We start from the raw sequence: 14,550 nt of genomic DNA, 5'->3' as shown, positions 1-14,550 counted from the left end.
TATGTTCGCAAGGCCACTACGTCTAATATTTTGTTTGAGTGGGGAGGGGTGTTTGTTCTTGGTGACAATAGTAGGTATACTTACCTACATCAAAATATTTAAAAAAAATCTTCATTATTTATAGTTGCCTACTTTGTAAATCTTTTCAAGTTCATTCGAGCTTATTATGAATTCATTTGCTTTATTTTAAAATTTGCTGTATTTGCTGAATTTTAAAAGAAAAAAATGCTAGAGAGCAAAATATTAAAAGCGTTTGTTCTTCTAACAATATTATTTTGTATTGCATCTTCCATGATGTCAATGAGCTAATTTTACACAGTATTATACATGAATACCGTGTTTTATATTTTGTCAAATATTTAATATATCGTTTATTTTTTGAGCCCGCAGAGCCCAGTCGGTCCAATCGCCCTAAGACCGGGCCTGTTATCCAGGTTGTTATATTTATGAGTTTTATTTTAATGAACATTAAATTTTACTAAATGTATCAGGCAGATATTAATTGCATTTGAAAAATATTATATAGATATCAAAATGTAATTGATTGAATCCAATGTACCAATAGATTGTATGTATGTAGGTCATACATCTTTAATTATTACGCTTATCTTAGGCAAAGATTACTACATACTGTGTTTTATAATATTATATGCTAGTAAATATAGGTAATTAATAGATACTACAGTAGAACCTCGATTATCCGGACTAATTATGGATGCAGGTATTCCGGGTAGTGAGAATCCGAATAATCGAAAAGAAATCATAATTATTAGGGAAAGAAAAGTCTATTTTGTATGAACAATTTTTATTGATATATAGGCATACATTAAACATATAGCATCAATTTTAAATATTTTTTAGTAATAAATTCAATTACCTATTCAGTTTTTCTTAAAGGTATAAGTATACGTAAATCGTTCTACAGTGGCACAATAGGCGACACGCGGTTGTATTGGAATAGTCTTCTGCAATGCTTGTTTGCTAGCAAACAATACCACTACAACTGCATGGTGGTTTTACCGTGTCCATGGTGCCACTGTATACTGATTTACCTATAGCTAGCTGTCCTTTTTGAAGCTGGCAAATCACGAATCATTTTAAGACATGTTCCTCACACTCAGTACAGTTACATTCTTCTAGGCTCTCAAACCACTAGGTAGCTTTATAATTTGTAGGACCAATATTTATCCTCTCGGGAATCTTCTCTTTGTCTTCTTGGTTTTGTTCTTCTGAGGCAGATATTTTCTCAGTTATTTCCCCATCATTCAAAATTTGGAATCCAGGATCATTCGCATCACAATTTAACACAATTTGTACCCCGGTGCAGTATTTTCACGTCTTCCAAGCTAAAGATTTGTTGGGTATTTTTTTTCCAATTGAAACCTGTTTCATCAGCACTATAGGTAAACTCCAAAAACACCTTTACCGTTTCTATAAAAATATTTCCGTGAGTTTCCACTTCTCTAATACCATGGCGCCCTTTAAGCCGGATCTCACATCTAAACAAGCCCCATATGCCACATAGCCATAAATCATACCTTCCAATAACGCGCAACCCTCGAAACATATAGATATTTGGATGCGGCGATCGGTGAGCCAGTATAGTAATTACCAATTCGTAGGTGTTTATATGCGTCCTGACGTCTTCGACTCGGAGTCCGAGGAGCATGCAACTTGTCGATTGCAACAGCAGATGTTTTTTTCAAACTAAGCAGTCGCATTTGACGAATCTGCGCTGCTCCGTTTGGCAACGTGTGTTTTGTGAATAACGATGACGTCACATCGACGTATTCGACACGTTGCAGGCGAGGCGAGTTTTGATGTGAGAGCCGGCTATATTTTCGAGTCAACTCGAACTTGTTTTGAAGTTGGGAATTTCCATTCAATCTTTTTTTTGAAAATCTTGCTTTTTTCGCATAATAATTGACTATAAGTATTGGCTTGATCGCTTTTGAATGAACTCGAAATGAAAATACACTCTTCGACTTTTTCATGTCGTAATTTTTTGTTAGCTTTCCGGTATAGGCTGCCGTCTTCGGAAATTATGTAATAATAATATATATTCACTTTGTTTTTTTTATATTCGAGATCGTTGAGGTGTCGACGCCATATTTATTAGACAAAAAATGTCACCTCTTTTCAAAGCATTATTTATATCCACTTTGTCTTTCTATGATTGTACAACACGTTTTCTCTTCAATTGCATATCGATAATATTGAAAATAAATATTTATTTCGTGATAATAAAAGTTTCAGAAAACCAACTTGTGTTTGTTTTGAATAATCCGGAAAATCGAAAATCCGGATAATCGAGGTCAAGATAATCGAGGTTCCACTGTAATTCATTTTATATATAAATAAATCATTAATTGAATCAGTACGTACGTATCTATTGACAAATACAGTACGGTCGACTTAATTTGTATCGCACTGCTTGTAAACTGATTGTAAATTCAATCAGTTGAAATTACAAAACATTGATAATTACTTTTTAACCGAATCATTTGATAACATTATTTATGTTATAAATTACATCATTCTAATATGATTTGTGATAATAAGTTATTCCTCGTTGTTGTGGTTTTATCAATAGTATCTTTAGATGTTTCGTATGGCGATCCAAAAAACTACTGTTTGTCGCACGATACCAATCCATACGAATTGTTCGGAATCATTTCGCATTATGAGAACATTCGGAGTACAGCGGGATCAGATTCGAGTAAGTCTAACTTAATACTCAAAACTTAATTATTGTGTTAATAAAAGCGGCATCTATGAATTAGTGTGCAACGATTGTGATCCCATCTATACTGGAAAAACCACACGCATCATTAATTTTATTAATTTATTTATTTATTAATTAAAAATAGATTACGTAAGTATTTGACATTTCGTCAGTAACCATTCGATTAGAATTTAAAATATTTTCTTACAAAAATTAAATAAAATTATTTTTTTACCATATCCGATCCCAAGAAGATCATATTATTATGGGCCTCCACCAGTGTTGCCATCTTTTTCTATGCTGATTATAATACAAAGGCGCAAAAATTATAGTATTTCTAAAAAATATATAGTACATAAAATCATAAATTAGGAACCGCATTATGTACCTATTAGTAGTATTAATTGATTATTATAAATTTACGGAAATATATATTTTTTTATTTCCGCCCTTCCGTCTCCATATTAAAGTGATAGTAAAAATAAAATAATAAAAAAAACAATTTTTAATGCGATATTATTGTTGTCATATACAATAGGTATGACATTTATACTGGTGAAACCTCAATTATTAATTGCGATGTAGGTATTTTGTTCTTATACAAGAAGAAGATTTGCCCAGATAAACACAAACATTCATTAGGAAAACCGAGGAAAAACCGCAAAAAATACGATATTTCTGAATTTACAGGTAGAAGGTATAACCACCCAAAAATACCATGCTGGCGAGAAAACTGATGACAAGCGATTTAGATCAGGATATGTTTTATTAGAAATTATTACAATCACGGTATTTCGGCCGACTCAAGCGCAATATTGCAAGTATGATGAAGAATAGCCAATTTTCTCTTGAAAAATGCAAATTTCGCATGCCATACTTTCGCCACCGCTGGTGTGGGTTGTATTAAAATATTTCTTATTTTTTTAATGAAAAATGGGTGTTAGCCACTTGCTCAACCCATTGGGTCCATACTGTGGGTTGAAAAACAATGTTGTCAGACCCGGGATCAGAACCCGGGAACCACAGGCCCACAAGTTACCCGCTCGACCATTCTGAGCATACTTACTTCATAACATTTATTTTGACCCAGTTTGATAAAATAGTATTGTGATTTTTTCAGCTTGCAATCCTGTTCAGTTCTGGTCTTTCCACCGACATGGTACACGATACCCCATCTCTCGAGAAATTCCACACATGAAAAATGGAGAGCAGATGAGGGACAAAATAATCGAGTTCTATTCATCAGGAAAAACTCTTCTATCAGACGCGTTATGTGAAGAGGACATTGCCAGATTAAAAGCTTGGAAATGGAACCCAATCATAGAATCAATGACTCTTGAATTAACAGGGAATGGATGGGATGAGATAAAGGAAATTGCTCAGAGATATCAGTCGAAATATCCAAAACTTCTCAGTAAAACGTATTCTCCGGATGATTACCTTTTCAGGCATACAACTGAAGAAAGAGCTAAGGATAGTTGTCATGCATTTATCGAAGGATTGTTCGGTAACAACACTTCAGATAATGTTAAAGTTCCGGCTCCTTTGGCGAGAGACGATATCATACGTGTAAGTGAAATCTATATTATTAATAAAAAAAAATACAAGTACCTACATAAGTGAGTAAATTATCATTTTAAATTCAATGCGAGCATATGGACATATTTTTGACTCAGGTCTTCCAACAGTTTCCTTTTGAGGCTGTAGCTCACACATTGATTTTTTAAATATTTTTTTACTATATGAGGGTGCGTGATACATTAACAGTCTGCGACGTATAATTAAATACAAAATTAGTATTGAACAGGGTGTTGTATTATTACACAAAGATTGATTTAAACTAATGTTTATCAACTTTTTTACACCACTGAAAATAGGAGAAACATTTTGCGGATCGCTAACGCAGAAATAAAATATATTATTTATATAGTACGTGCAATAATGTCTGATCGCGGTTGATTTCGTCACGTAAAATCATTAATCTGTTTTAAGAACACACTTGCAGGTGCACGGGTTTTGAAGATTGTATTAGATTTTTTAGCATAGGCATTTGGACGCCGAAAATTCGCGGACCACCGGTTGAGAAACGCTGGTTTAAAGGACCCGAGGTTCGACTTCCAGTATCTTCAGGCCCCACGTGGTATATTATACAGAAGCCTGACGGTATCGAATTACGGAACACGAATGTCTAAAATCGATCCCTATGGAACAAAAGTGTTACACAAATATTTATATTTTTATTTAGAATTATTATATTGTAATGAAATATATGAATAAAAGAGGGTAACCTTGATTTATTTTTTTCGTTTGTTTTATAATATATTGTAATATTTTTAGCCTTACAGAACATGCAAAGCTTGGGCGACTAACATTGACATCAATCCTCATAGATTTATTGAACCAGATAATTTCCGAAAATCAAGTGTCTTCCTACAGGTATGTAAAGAATAAGATATTTTACTAATAATATAGTAAATAATTTAAATCGAACTACATAATATAGTATTCATATAATATATTATTTGTATTATATTTTAGATGCTCGCAGATATTACTGCTCGATTAGGCTTCAATGAAACTTTAACCGAAGTACAAATTGCAACAATGTATGACAATTGCCGGTATCATAAAGTTTGGTTCCCCAATGAAATATCGGCATGGTGTTCAGTTTTCCATAAACAAGAACTATTTTACTTGGAATATCTTGATGACTTAAAAGTCTACTACAAATCAGCTTACGGTCATCAGTATAATAAACAACTCGGGTGCAAGCCTTTGGAGTATCTTATGGGAGAATTCGAGAAGACCATCCAAAACAAAGAGGCCAAGCCGAAGGCTATTCATTTCTTCAGTCATGACTCGATGATGAATATGATTTTCTCAGCTATGGGCGTCTTTAAAGACCAAGAAATGTTATCTGGAAAATACTACCAAGACTTCCTGGTCAATCGATTATTTAGAAGCAGCATGCTCACTCCATTTGCTGCAAACATTGCGGTGGTTTTACATCAGTAAGTTTTTTTGTTGTTTACCATTAATCTTAATTATTATTATTATAGAAACTATGCGTCATCGGCATCCACTGTGGGTTTGGGCCAGCTCCAGGATTCAGCTCCATTTCCTTTTGTACTCACCTATTTACTTAGCTCTATAGTTTATATGGTGTTTAGTCCCATTACGTCATGTATAATTCTTCTTCCACGGCTCTACATCCCGGGGTGGGATTTGGCCTCCTCCACAACCGCTCTCCACTCACTCCGGTCTCTCGCCACACTTCTCCAGTTACCGGGTCTTCCTATATGAAGCTAGTCCACTTCTACGGCGTCTACCCATCTCCTTCTTGGACGGCCTCTGGGTCTCTTCCGTTGCGGTAGCCACTTCGTCATGATCCTTGGCGCTCTAACTTCAGGCATTCTCTCCACATGTCCCACCCATCGTAGTCTTTGGGACTTACAGTATCTTATGATTGTTTGCTGTTCAATCAGCTCTTCCAACTCGTGGTTCATTTTTATTCTGTAATTCCCATTTTCCAATGTGGGTCCAAAGATTTTGCGGAGTATTTTGCGCTCGAAGACAGCTAATTTATTTTCCTCGTTTTGAGTTAAGCACCAAGTCTCACAGCCGTAAGTGACCACTGGCCTTATAATTGTTTTATATATTAGAAGTTTACTTCTTTGGCATAGAATTTTCAACCCCACCAGTCGCTTGCAGGCATGCCAGCAATTATTCCCTGAGATAAGGCGGATTTTTATCTCCTCTGCTGTCTTATTTTGGGTATTTAGGCATGTATAATATGGTTATTTATTAAACAAGTAAATTTTACAAAAGAGCAATATTAAGATTTGGAATCCTTAATTCAAATCAACAAATCATTTTTGTTTTCTCAATATAACCGAATGCTAGTAGAGTTTGGATTTCTGGAGTTGTCATAGTAAAATATCGTGTACCAACCACTTACAAAATACGTAATTAAAACCACCGGAATACAAGGGAAAGACAGAAGAAATAAATTAGAAATGCAATAATACAGTATAATATTCATATAAAATTCTGATAAGATTCTCGAATCAAGTCGTACATATTATCAAATAATTATATGATTATAATGACGGCGTTATTATCAAACATTGATACCAATAATTATCAAATTATTGAATCTAATAAATTTGGAACAGTACTGTCTGCAATGCTCCACGAAAAACGCGTATTTTTTTATCTCACTGCTATACGAGAATCTCTTTTCTCTAAGACAGCTCACGGTATACTGTGCTACGGCGAAATTTAATACGTACAATTTAAATATAACCCCAAAATATTAGTAGGTAGGTAGGTACACACTAGAAAAAATCATTTTGTAGAAAATGATATTGGAATATAGTAAAAAAATTGCATCAAAATCTCATTTTCAACCAACTATTGTGTTGATAACAGCCGATATGTACCTACCTATTTATTATAGATACTATTTATTATAAAAAAATTCTAGAAATATTATTTTACAGGTGTGAATGATATCAGGTGTGCAAGGTTTGTTAATCAACGAAAAACGAGATTACCGACATTCTCTCATTTTATAATAATAAAATCCTTATCAAATAAATAACATACCTACTCTTGATTATATGTGGGTAGGTACTTATGCCTACTGTATTTCATATACGTATTGGACATTATGAATATAAGCATGGATCATGATCAGGGAACTCAGAAATAATGGGAACTGAAATACATGACGGGTAAGGCGAAGCAGGTAACCGACTCGAGTAAGGAAGAATTCGGGTTAAACTTACACACGTGTTAAGAATACGTTTTACGTCGAATACTAAAAACTGCTCTCGGTTTATGCATTTACGCTCATTTAATGTTGGTGTATTACACACACTATTGCACGTGCATAATGCGTGCTTCATTTTCGTAGGACACTCACACATTCAAAACCCTGCATCAAGATGCGGCGTATCGAATATAGCTTATCGGTATTCTATTTATTATCTGTTCTGTGATCATGATACTAGTCTACATAGAAAAACTATGAGCTCTGAATGAATGAAAACATACTTTCTGGGCACATGTAATTTAATTAGTATATATACCTACCAACATACTAACCCCCTACGGTCTGCAATATCTTGACCTTGAATTGAAAATGAAAGGAAATCCCTGGATTTCCTCATTAACTTTCCAACAACTGTTGTCAAGACTCAAGAACAACATGTTTTTGTCAATAAAAGAAGTGTGATTATAAGAAACTCATCAATTAAATAATGTTTAACTTTAAATAAAATACAATTAGGTTATTTTTCTTATGCAATTATTGTGATTTTAAAAGATTGACAAAGATATAATAATAGCTATAAAACTTAATAGGTATCTACCTACATAGAGAATGCTGAATAATTCTCACAGTTTGTTTCATTATTCTAAATTCGTATATGCCAGTGGTGCACAAACTATTTGAAAGAAGTTCCAATTTATCTATTTTCTAATTTTTTTACAGGCAGTAGTGGGTAAAAGTATTGCAAAATAATAATTTATTAGGTATACCTACTAGACGAGACATACATTTTTTTTTATTTGGTGATGAATAAGTACGTAGTTAATGAAGTTGAGTAGAAAAAAAATATCGACTAAAAAATCCAATACCTATCTATATACTAAAAAATTAATATACTTAATTACATACCTACCTCATTCTGCTACCTACCAACTGCAGTATATAACTGGAAAGTTTTAAAAATGTTAAGAAATCCAATTCGTTTATTTTTTGGTGTTACACAACACAAAACACAATTTTATAGTACCTACTGATTCCACTTTTTTTTAAATGGTCGGTAATAAAGTGGAGTACGTACCATAGAATTGCAACTTATTTATTTAATAAGGTAATATTCCAATTCGCACTCTCGTCAGTCATCACGATCAGTGATCAGTCATCAGTTGTCACATTAGAAATGTTAGAGTTAACTCCGTTTCAGACGGGACGCCGGTGTCGCGCTCGTATATAATAAGGAGGCCTTTGTATTATGTTTATGAACGCCCTAGAGCTAATGAGTCAACGCGTGTCCGGTACACTTTTCCGTCGGCCGTTACATTCTCAAGCCGCCGAAAAGTGTACCGGACACGCGTTGACTCATTAGCTCTGGGATATTCATAAACATAATACAGAGGCCCGTTTATTCGAATACAAAGGCCTCCTATATAATATCGAGCGCGACACCGGTGTCCCGTCTGAAACAGGCCTTAGACCATCGCTTACCACTTTACTATTTATAACCAATAATCATCACTTTTACTACATATTTCTCGATACCTTTTAATTTGCTACTGCATAATAAATACGTAGGTACAGGCTTCCTCGTTATCCGAGGGTAATTGGGACCAAACAAATACCTCTTAAAGCGAATCCGATAAAAACGGACACCAAAATTACTGAGTACCTAAATGGGTTTAATTTGGACACGTTTTAAAAAAAAAGACACGTTAGCAAGACAAAAAATAGCGTAGGAGTGTGGGATTGAAAGATTGAAGAAAGTGACAGTTGACGACTGTATTTTTTATGTGTTTTTATCGTTTTTTGCATGTTCCTGCAAATTCGTAACTGCACCCTCTGTACCTACTTATGAAATAAATGCTTCTTCGCAGGTGTTCCGATGAGATTGAAGATTATGAAGTCCAATTCTTCATAAATGAAAGGCCAATGGAAATTGAAGGTTGCAGAAAAGGATTGTGTTCCTGGAAATACATCAAAAGTCGATTTTCGCATATGTTTCCTTGCAATATCAGTTTCTGTGATAATGATGAATTTGTAATTGAGCCGTTGCCCGGAATAACGTTGTATCCAACAATATTCTTGTTTTGAGAAAAATGGAAAAAACTAAATCAGTTATGTTTTTTTACATTTTATATTTGAAATACAATAAACAAACAATTATTAAGAGTTTTAAAATATAAAGTGTGAAGAAAGACAATTAAATTTGAATTTATTACAAAAAAATATAGTGAATTAATGGAATAATGTTGTATATGAAAATTTCACATACAACATTATTCCACAAAATGCTTTTTATTTATTCTACTTCACTCAATAGTGCCTTATAGAAAGCAGCGTGCTCATCTAGCATGAATTCACACATATCATTGAGGTCTTTGAGCTTAGCAGCCTTGATTGGCAGCGGATTGGAGTACATTGGAGTGAGTTCCAAGCTCCCTAACTGCATGAAATTTCTCCGTACGTTAGCCAATCTTCCCCGTCCTCCACGAAGAGGTGGTAGAAGACTGTATGATGTCCATGATTCCAGTTCATTGTGGGAGGTTCGAGCTCTGATTGTGCGACACGTATCTGAACGTGGTTGACCAAAACGCAGCTTGAATTTAGTATTAAATATATCTCTGTAAAACCAATACTTTACATTACTAGTCGGATGCGTTTCTATGAACAAGCGGTGCATTATTCTGATATTAATATCTGGATTTAAATACTCCCTGAGCGGATCACCGCGGTCTCGCGAATAGTGGTTTTCATATTTTGGGAAGCTGTTAATATGATTGCATACTAATACACTTAAATCAGGTTTATTAGCATGCGGTCTGTTCATATGTTGACCTCGTCCATCATCAACTCCTGATCCTGACTTAAGTTTAATTTGTATCACCTGGATACGTCTAGGCGTTACTCCAAGAATGTCACATAATGTACGTTGGCACACTGGATATACCTCACCGTTCACTTTTACTGTATATTTAAAAGTACAAATTTTACGGAAAGATAAGTCAATCGGTGAGTGATTATCATAATTAGCACTATCTTCGTCTGCTCTCTGAATACGGCGTCCGACATTCAATTTCTCGATACATGAGACGAGATAATGACTCTGTCCATTATGATTTAGCAACCTGAATGCTGATTGTATTTCTGTCTTAATGTTAAAATCGAGAACACATCCGCGATTCAAACATTTTTCGGCACAAACGCGACCCTGCGAAAAATAGAAAGAAACGATTAAAAAATTTGAAAAGGTATTATATTAAGTAACAATATAAAGAGTAATATAATGCAAGCATTATTATCAAATAACAATATGGATAAATCATTTGAATACAATCGATTAACGTTCGACGAGGAATAATATGTCGAACATAGTAATTTTATTCGTGACATCAATAGAACTGTCAAATCGTATACAACATTATTCCACAAACCTGTTTCGGTGGCTCAATTGCAGGTTTAATAATATTTTTTCTGGATAAATATTCTTTTCCTGCATCCTTCAACTTCTTGGCTTTATTATCTCTCCAGTTTAAAACATTGGATGTCCGTTTTCTTCCTTTATTTACATGAATTAAGCCACGCTCCGTGATATTGACGGACGGCGACGCCATTTTGACAACTGCATAGACAACGTTCTTCCATAAACCAATAACTTTAAAATGCTGCCACAAGCTTAAATATTGTTTCCCGACCATAATACTTACCTTAAAAGATGCATAATAACATACCCAACATTATTCCATCAATAACTCAACATTGACAGTTTTGTTGGATACAACATTATTCCGGGCAACGGCTCAATTACAGATATTTTAAAAAATAAATGATAATACATAATTAAAGTGTCTTCTTATCCACTCCCAACTGATAAATATATTTTATTTCTTGATCATTTATGATAATGCGATTAATACCTATTGATTGGGTAAATTATTATTAATAATATTTTCAATGCATTATGAATGCACCAGTAAACAGACCTCATTAGCTATGGCAGAGATCGCGAATCAATGACACGCATGACACTGATTCAGTGACATACCTACGGACATTTTTGTGTGGAAAGTTTGAATATTATATGCAAAATATACTGCAGTATCATAACTTACCTAAAAAAGGTAGGTAAGTACTGATTTTTAAAAATGAACCTCATTGCCAACACTGACTTGTTTTGTCCATAATCTATTGTAAAAATTGCAAAGAATAAAACACTATTCGATACATTTATCAATGAAAAATTAGCAAATCACCATTTTCACCATGTTTGGGTACCTAAACATATTCAGAATACACAAAGATGGGATGAAGTGGGTTGTCCATATAAAGTTCTTAAAACAAACTTTTTTGTTAAGGGCGGACGTGCTCAGCGTGGGTCAAAATTGAGCTTTTGTTCTTACGTAGGATGTTTATCACACTTGAATGGTCAAAAACATAGTTTATAATTAGTTTCTTTAAAATTATCTTCAAATGTGTTAATCTTGCCCATTTTTTGAATAATAAAATGCCTAATTCTTGTCAAATTTGGGATCACAGAGATTATCAATATAATTTTTTATCGTAAATATTTCACTATAATAATGTCGATACAAATTATACTGATGGTTTTATAAATGCGTTTAAAAATTAATAAACGTAAAAAATCTTAACACCACTGCACATTTATATACTGAAATATGACTATATTCTAAAATATTAGAGCGAGAGGTTTAAAAGAATACTATTTTATGTAATAAAAATACTTTATGCAGTCATCAAATGTTTAAAATAAATATAAAGGATAATAAGGCTGCAAAATTATATAAATAGATTATCTACAACGTTTAAGGTATGTCCCGGATCATGCTTTGAAAATAGAACAAAAGCTCTATTTTGACCTACGCTGAGCATGTCCCCCTTTAATAGCGTTATCAATTTGAAACCATCATTAATATATTCTTGATATGGTTTTCGTATATAAATGTGTGTCGCTGATCTACTTTTCGAGATTATGAAACTTAATTAGCTATTGCATTAGTGTTGATGATTTTGCACGTGTTGCGAAAAAAGGTAGATCTTCTGGTCCAATATGAATATGTATAATCCCTTCAACAGTATCTAGGTACTTACATACGTTACATTTCACATAATATTAGGTAGGTATACCTATATTTTTTGTCGATAGCTATTTTTATTGTCGCTTTAATAAGGATGTGACAACCGAAATATGCTATTGAGTAGCCGCTAAATTGTATAATCTACAGAATTTGTTGTTGAAAATTATAAATAGGAGGTATTATACTATTTTATAGTGGAAGTCTACCAAGTATGTAACTCAACAATTAAAAAATCGGCCTTTTTGAGCGTAAAGATACAGTATGCCAAATTAAAAACTGATCTAAAATCTAAACATTCAAACAATAATCAATCTTGCACTTTTCGTTAAAAAAAACTTTAAAATGCACCAAACTACAAAATTTACATTTCCATTAGTATAATATTTCCCATTAGAACAATAAATTATCATTGCTTAGGTATATTGCGAGGTTAAGTTAAACTGCAGAGGTATTACCTTTGTTCTGAGTAAACCAGACACTGGTCCTCGCTGTCCTACAAGGCAAGTGGATGCGTAATATAACTAATATAGATCTAAAACAGATCATTAGCCTCTCCCTTACCGAGACCGTCTGTGCGTGGTGCCAGCACCACATCCTCCTAGAGGTGACCCTGGTATCGCAGAACACAGCGGATCTAGACTGGGAAGTCTACAAATATCCGTGGTATTGGGCAGCACCAATTACCAGTACTGATGTAGGTAAGGTGGATAGGATGGACTTCGGTACAGCTTACATTTAGATAACTGAAGGCATGTTCGCAACGGCTTTAATGACTTTGACACTGCGATGTGGAAAGCAACGGGAAACTACCACATAAACTATATCCCTAGTAATCATCATGGCTGGAAAATCAAATTTCATGGCCCTCAGGCTCAGTCCCCGGCAGGCCTTAAATGGTCAGAGGGTGCTAAGAATCCCCGGGTCGGCTATGAAGATTGCGACTTGGAATGTGCGATCAAAGTCAAACAACAAGTAAAAAGTGCACTGAACACAGAAATAGAACAAATAAAAACTTCAGTCATTTCATCCTCTGACATAGCAGACAAGTGGGACAGGATAAAAGATGTGTTCTCCTCCATATCTAATAATCAATTAGAATATAAAAGAACAGCTAAGAAGCAAAAATAGATGACAGATGAGATTCTGTCTTTAATGGACGAAAGAATAAAATGGAAAAATAAAAAAATGAAACTCAATATAGGAGAATTCATAATACCATAAAAAGTAAAATTCGTACAGCTAAAGAAGAATGGATGTCCGACCAATGCAAAGAAATTGAAAATCTTCAACGAAAATACGATTCCTTTAATATGCACAAGAAGATAAAGGAAATATTAGGAATTACGAGAGAAACCTCATCAACTATCTTGAAAGACGAAGATGGGCGTATTATATTAGATATAGAGAAGAAACCGATTTGTTAGAAGACATATATTGAAAATCTGCTTGATGATGATAGGTGACGTATTGGCTATACGTTTAATGAACGTGAAACAGCCCCATGCATAAATAGGGCAGAAATAATAAACGCAATACGAAATTCTAAAAATGGTAAAGCTGTCAGCCTTGATAATATTTACAAGGAAACGATAAAATTATTAGAAGAAGATCAATTAGAAATTCTCGTTGATTTGTTTAATAAAATTTATGAAACGGGCATAATTCCCGATGATTGGTTGAAGTCATCCATCACATTCATCACTCTACCAAAAAAGGCGAATGCAAAGGAGTGCAGCGAGTTTAGAAAATTAAGTTTGATGAACCACATGTTAAAAGTTTTATTAAAAATCATCCATAATAGGACTTTTCGAAAATGCGAAGGAGTCATGGATGACACACAATTTGGCTTCAGAAGTGGTTTGAGCACTCGCGAAGCACTTTTCAGCTTGAATGTTCTAGTGCAAAGATGCCTAGATGTTAATGTTGGTGTTTATATGTGTTTCATCGATTACGAGAAAGCCAGA

General features: G+C 34.0%; 1 protein-coding gene across 2 annotated transcripts; it reads left to right on the top strand.

Moving 5' to 3' along the window:
* The first annotated feature begins 239 nt into the window (after positions 1 to 239).
* On the top strand, positions 240 to 11,331 carry LOC147068391 (multiple inositol polyphosphate phosphatase 1-like). 2 transcript variants are annotated; one of them, XM_085953433.1, is made up of 6 exons: positions 240 to 434; positions 3,846 to 4,294; positions 5,063 to 5,161; positions 5,264 to 5,736; positions 9,368 to 9,541; positions 11,301 to 11,331. In XM_085953433.1, the coding sequence occupies exons 2-6, from the start codon at positions 3,920 to 3,922 to the stop codon at positions 11,314 to 11,316; spliced, it is 1,137 nt and encodes a 378-aa protein (XP_085809559.1). In that variant the 5' UTR covers positions 240 to 434; positions 3,846 to 3,919; the 3' UTR covers positions 11,317 to 11,331. The 2 variants fall into 2 exon arrangements, with proteins under 2 accessions (XP_085809559.1, XP_085809558.1); XM_085953432.1 differs by lacking the exon at positions 240 to 434 and having other exon boundaries at positions 3,840 to 4,294.
* The last annotated feature ends 3,219 nt before the right edge of the window (positions 11,332 to 14,550 follow it).

Source organism: Rhyacophila brunnea, unplaced genomic scaffold (genome assembly GCF_057557595.1).
Source record: "Rhyacophila brunnea isolate RB1 unplaced genomic scaffold, BYU_Rbru_1.0 scaffold_3, whole genome shotgun sequence".
Classification (NCBI taxonomy): Eukaryota; Metazoa; Arthropoda; class Insecta; order Trichoptera; family Rhyacophilidae; genus Rhyacophila; species Rhyacophila brunnea.
The sequence above is the reverse complement of the archived record's forward strand: the minus strand, read 5'-3'. Positions and strand labels throughout refer to the sequence as shown.